The sequence below is a fragment of the Musa acuminata genome, chromosome BXJ1-5 (assembly GCF_036884655.1).
Source record: "Musa acuminata AAA Group cultivar baxijiao chromosome BXJ1-5, Cavendish_Baxijiao_AAA, whole genome shotgun sequence".
Taxonomy (NCBI): domain Eukaryota; kingdom Viridiplantae; phylum Streptophyta; class Magnoliopsida; order Zingiberales; family Musaceae; genus Musa; species Musa acuminata.
Window position 1 is genome coordinate 13,949,946 of NC_088331.1, and position 5,879 is coordinate 13,955,824.

Consider the following 5,879-nt stretch of genomic DNA (forward strand, 5'->3'; position numbering starts at 1 on the left):
TGATTCCGACACCTCCACCAACCATGATCAAAAGACGGTATGGATTACCCTTTTTTTGTTTGTCTCACTTTAATGGGAGATATTGTCGAATAGAGAAGCTTAGAACCTTGGGAAGCTTCTTTTCTTATGGTAATGGTGATGTTTAAAGATTTTGGACGAGAAATAAGTTCACATTACACGACCAAAAGTCCTGTACAGGCTACAAATCACAAGGGATTCATAGATACTCGTCTGTATACCTGAAGACATCTTCCTATCAAGTGCTATCCAATCATAATCACAGCAGAGAAGGATCAGCTAATAAGAGTTAATAAGCAAAGAGCACACGAGATGATAACTGGGGTGAGCAGAAGAGGGCATCAGCAGGAAGAAGAGACGGCTTCAAGAATATGAAGTCAGATCCACAAGGGAACTAATTTTCGTGGATCCGTCATTCATTTACCGATTGAATCAACAAGAGACATCCAAGTTCTTTTAGAAGCAGGATCAAGCCAAGTTGTTGGTGCTAGACACCCGTATCGATCACACAAGCATTACCCCATGCCATCTTTAGGTACATGTAACGGTTCAAGCTGCTATTGAGATGAGTCAATGACACAAGCTCATTTCACTAGTAGCGATACTTGGTAGAGTAGTCCTTTGGAGCAATCACCAGACCACGACCTTTCCTTGCCCCCCTATAGATGGTTTCCACGATATCGATAAACTCCTGCTTATCCTTGAGGGCCCAATTGATCTTATTATTGTTTCCCGTCCCAAGATCAATCATGATGTGCTTGTTCCTGAAGAAAAACATCACGGTTGATGGATCATACAGCTCATACATGGTATTGAAGTCTGGCACCTCAGTGATGTCAACCAGGTATATCACAGCAAAATTCTTGATGGTCTCCGCAACAGATGCCAACACCTCATCCATCTGCAGCCGACATATCAGCCAAAATAAATTCCACAGAAACATGGCAAAAAAGCAGCAGTTTCATACCTGTATCTACCACAAAGTTTGAAAAATAGTGTATCCCATAACAACATAGGTGTTGTATATACCTCCAAAAGCATTATGAATTATGAAACATGAATCTTGATACTTTGTGTAAGCCTTTTAGGTCCAAATCAAATTAAAAATCTGACACAAACCTCTTACTAAACTCAGTGAGCTTTGAAACAAAAAAAAAGGAAAAAGGAATTGTTTTAAGAATTAACAAAAACACATTGACGTTCTGGATCTTTAAACGAGCATGCAAAGTTCTATAAGTGTCATGCCCTGGAACTAGGGACCAGACTGATCCGACCGAATGTCCATGGATTAGGCTAACATGAGGGTGATAAGGTCAGACTCAAGGTAGCCCCCCCAATGGCAAGGATGAGCAGCCACCGTGTCTAAACTTGGGATTTCCTTATCTCAATGAGGATGAGCCACCGCCACCGACGATGATAGCTCCACATGGTCAAGGTGAAAAAAGTGGGGTCCGTTGCAAGAATCCTCTCAAGTAGAGAAACCCTTTTCCAATATTGCACCTAATAAATCTTACATTATCTATGACTTAGGGTAATATTGACTTTTTCAATTTCATCATTTATTAAACCTTTTGTCATACTAAATATTAAAAATTATTGATCTAACTCTAAAATTTCTAACCAAGTATCAGATTTAAATGAAAGACATTAAAACATGAATGATTCTAGCCTTTCACATGAAGGTTTTGGCGGTCAAAATCCAAAGATTAAGAGCTTTAGTGGAAAAAGATTATAAAAAGTTACAAAAAGATTATAAATCATAACAATTCAAACAGCTAGAAAATAAAGTACAAAAAATTTTAAACAGATCGAAAAAAAATGAAAAAAGCTAAAGGAAAAAGTTATATGACACTTGCAAGATGTGTCATTTTCGAAAAGTATCATGCAGCACTCATTGATTTTAGATAAGAAATGTACAAAACATAAAAATGAGCAAGCATATTAAAAGTTGAATAAATTTAACATATGTTGTTATCAATATCATAACTCATGGATATATCTAATGAAAACCCATGTACGACATTTAGTTTCTATTTCCCTATGTATACTAGAATTACATGCAAACAGAGGCTATTTAACATTGTACATGCATGGAAACTCTAAAATCTGGTAAAAATACAAAGCATTTTGTTTCTTTCCTTAAAATTGGGATCTCATCACTTAAAAATAAAACTAACTAGATTAATCCAACTCAATTTGCTTATGAAGTTAAAACCATTATATTTTGATCAATTTTGTGAAACCTTTAATTCTCACCTACATGTGGATTTTGTTCCTAGATTATAAGTTGGTCATGTACTTGGTAAGCTTGGGGATTCCACTTTCTTGATTTCTGTTAGTTATATCGACTTATATACATTAAAGTAACCAACAGAAAGTCAAGTTAATCCAGTTAATCCTTAATTTTGGTTGGCAACTCATCTAATCACATGAAGCCATTCAGCTTAATAAAACAGGTGACCGAGGATTGATCCAATAGGCAGATTCTTTCAACATGAGTTATTCATTAAATCACTTTGATTAAGTAAAAGAAAACAACCTAACCATATGGTCTTTAGAGATTCAATCCCTGATTGATTTCGTATACCATATTAATCTTAAACTCCGTCCAGCCCTGAGTTTCAAGTAGTACGGCAGGACTGATTGATCCCTGCAACCTTTACAAATACTATGACCAAATTGTGGCTGACCTACTTGTGGGTTGCTTCATATATAGGTCAGCTGGAGGTTAACTTCCCAGGAGTTTATATGATGAGAAAATTAAATTGCAACACTTTTAGATTGCATAAAAACTAACTATTTTCAAAATCTAGCTTAGAGGGTGGTGTTGGTTCTATTTTAACACTGATGGATGGATCTGGGCACCAAGGGCAAGAGGCTGGTGTTGGTTGTATTTTAAGAACTTATATGGGGGACTGCTGTTTTTGCAGGTTGCTAGGACAGATCCAACCTACACATTGAAGCTATGGCTATACAAGATGGATTATTTGAGGCTTGGAATACGAGCACATAAAAGATTCACACTGAGAGTGATGTTGCTGCTTTGATACATCTAATGAAGAAACCCCACCTTGGGCCATCGCTAGCATTATTTCAGATGTATTTTATTTGTTGGAGTTGTTTGTGGACCAGAGGGTATTGCACATTTATCAGGAACAAAATTCGGCTATGAACTGGTTAGCTAATTTCAGGTGAATCAATTGTTGTAGGAATTTGTGGTGTAATATCTTTACTCATAAATTGGAGGCTTCGGTCTCCTCTGATAGAAGAGGATATGACTATATGAGGTTTCTTGAGTAATAAAATCTAGCTTTTCCTTTTGAAAAGAAAAAAAATTTAACTTGGCATTAACTAGCTCCATCAGATTATACGTCATATTCCAATCTTAACTCTGGCCATGGATAAGTAAAATGACAAGTTGGACTAATGGGATCCATGAACCATCAATTGTCACCACGGCTCTAATGCAGACAACTGTTATCATGATGCCGTCATTTAATTAGTAGGAAGAAATTGCCTAGAGCAACAGGTCTAACTGGCTTAATGGTTGCACTAAGTGCCTAGAATAGTTGCATCTACCAACCCACTTTTGTTGCGTAATCAACACATAATGTCCTACTGAAACTGTAGAAAATCCAATATCAGAAGAACAAAATAAATAAGGATTAAAGTCATAATTCAATTACTAAAATGAACCCCTTGATTGAGAAATTTACCATTGAAGGTTCACAATTATGATAATAGATTCTTTTCTGGATAAGATTGTATATATTTCTGTAATTCTTCAAGTATTTCATATCAGATCTACAGAAACCTAAATGTCTTTTCCATTTTATCTCTCATCAAAATTCACAGATTGTATTAGTGAATTGGTGCATCTCATCCTCAGGCCTAGATGGCTAATAAAGAAGCATATAGATTGAAATTTGGGTCATGTTATGATTTGAGTAGGGTTAAAAAGAGAATTAATCAGTTAGTATTTCAAATATGACTGATACTAAAGTTGGAAACAAAAACAATCAGACTATTTCTAAAATGACTTCAGCGGTCCTATTTGTTTTCCAGGTCAATGAATCTTAGGACTCAAGTTAAGAAACTCAGTTCAGCAGTTCACCTGTCACTTTTTGATAAGAGAATGATAATGATACTTATTATACCAAGTTAAGATCAAGTAAATCCATAACATAATAGTTGTTAGGTTTTCAAAGTCTTACTGTCTAAGAGTTCTAACTGGAGCTATCTGACTGCAGGTGGAAGAGATCTGTAAGGGACTTTGACAATGGCAAAAGGTTTTGGTACTCGATTGTTCTGTTTAATCTCTTTCCTACTCTCTGTCATATCTCTTGATCTGTTTTCTATGGATATTATTTGAACTTAGGATATATATTTGCAGCTATTATCCCTATAATTCCAATTCAGACTAAAAATTAATGGATTTGATCTGGACCTTTGCTGTCTGTTTCACTAAGACACCAATACACACCAACAAGCTAACAGAGATCAAAGAGATGGCTGACTTATTAATCTGAGTGCACCAAGTCAAATAACATCCTTCCCATTTGCAGTTCATGAAATTCCTACTTTTGAATAAGAGGAATTGTGGGCATGAATTTGCTCTTTGGAATTGACGGAATCAATAATATCTTACATGTCTTTCAGCTGGATTAGCAAGAACTCCTTGTAATATATAAATCTGAAGAGAATTTGACAGTGCAAGTCCAATAGCTTACTCGCGTTGATGCCAGAAGGCAGCACGAGGATATATTCTCAAATATCGTGAAATCCAAGAGGGTAATCATAAAAAAAATCCTATATGGGAACATCATATCACTTCTTCTGTCTGTCCACGTACTTTCCTTCACAGGTTCAATTTCTACTTGTTTTGACTTATGGACAAGTAATCAGAGATCATAATACATAAGTGGTTGTAAACTGATCTTATCTAGCAAAAGCATACTAACGAACTTTCTGCGAGATATAATCTCACACATAAACATAAAACTCCAGCTCATGTGAGTAATTCCAACACAAAATTTGGATTCTAATCGGTTGGAGTTTGATAAATTGAAGAGAGCGTGCGCATATCGACTTCTAATCAATTTGAATTTAATACTCAGATAATCAAAATCTATGACGGCCAAGTTAATGCTAATTAGGGTAAGTCTTAGTCCATCAAAAAGATATCACCTTTATGTGGATTCAGCAAAAATACTAGACAAAACAAAGAATCTAGCCTGCAAAACCGTAAATCGATAGCGAAATCCAATCAAGAACAAAGTAAGATATGAAAATAAGTCAGATCGGGAGAATAAAAAAGCAGAGGCGAGTCACCTGCATGCACGTCTCGTCCCAGTCGTGGCCGAAGCGGATGACGACGAGGCGCTCTTCCTCAGCCAGGATCGCCTGATCCACGGCCCACCCAGAATGGAGGTGCGGCAGGAGGTACGACATACTTGCGTCTCCCGCGACCACCACCGCCCGCGCCTCTTCCTTTCCCTCTTCTTTCTCTCTCTCTCTCTCTCTCTCTCTTCGGTGTACCAGTGCGAGAATATATTCCGCGAGATGACTGATTCAAGTCCCCTACCTCACGCGTTCCCCTCGTCACCTACCTATCCTGTCACTGGAGGAAAAAGATGATCCCACATGAGGGACCCAGCGGGAACCACCAAAATCCTCGAATCACGGCCAGCCCAAAGACGCTGCTTTCTCGAGTGGACAATGGACCCCAAAAGTGTACGATATTTAAAAGACCAATATGAAGCTTGAGCTGAGAAATAAAACAATCGAAAGCAGGATTTTAATTCAATCAAAAACTCTTCATTTCCATTTCCTGCTGCAGCAGAACAAAGCAACCAAAGAAT

The 5,879-nt window shown here is 37.2% G+C and overlaps 1 protein-coding gene across 1 annotated transcript; it reads right to left on the reverse strand.

Annotated features, from left to right (window-relative positions):
* Window positions 1-380: 380 nt before the first annotated feature.
* LOC135673845 (thioredoxin-like protein YLS8) lies at window positions 381-5,543 on the reverse strand. Its single transcript, XM_065183207.1, has 2 exons — window positions 5,350-5,543; window positions 381-919 (listed from the first exon to the last, which is right to left on the reverse strand). The coding sequence occupies exons 1-2, from the start codon at window positions 5,467-5,469 to the stop codon at window positions 611-613; spliced, it is 429 nt and encodes a 142-aa protein (XP_065039279.1). The 5' UTR covers window positions 5,470-5,543; the 3' UTR covers window positions 381-610.
* Between the last annotated feature and the right edge of the window lie 336 nt (window positions 5,544-5,879).

Excerpts from the sequence above, each read along its gene's own strand:
- LOC135673845 (XM_065183207.1), bottom strand. The coding sequence starts at position 5,469 with ATGTCGTACCTCCTGCCGCACCTCCATTCTGGGTGGGCCGTGGATCAG. Across the intron at positions 920-5,349 it reads GGGACGAGACGTGCATGCAG|ATGGATGAGGTGTTGGCATC; the intron begins GTGACTCGCCTC and ends TGTCGGCTGCAG.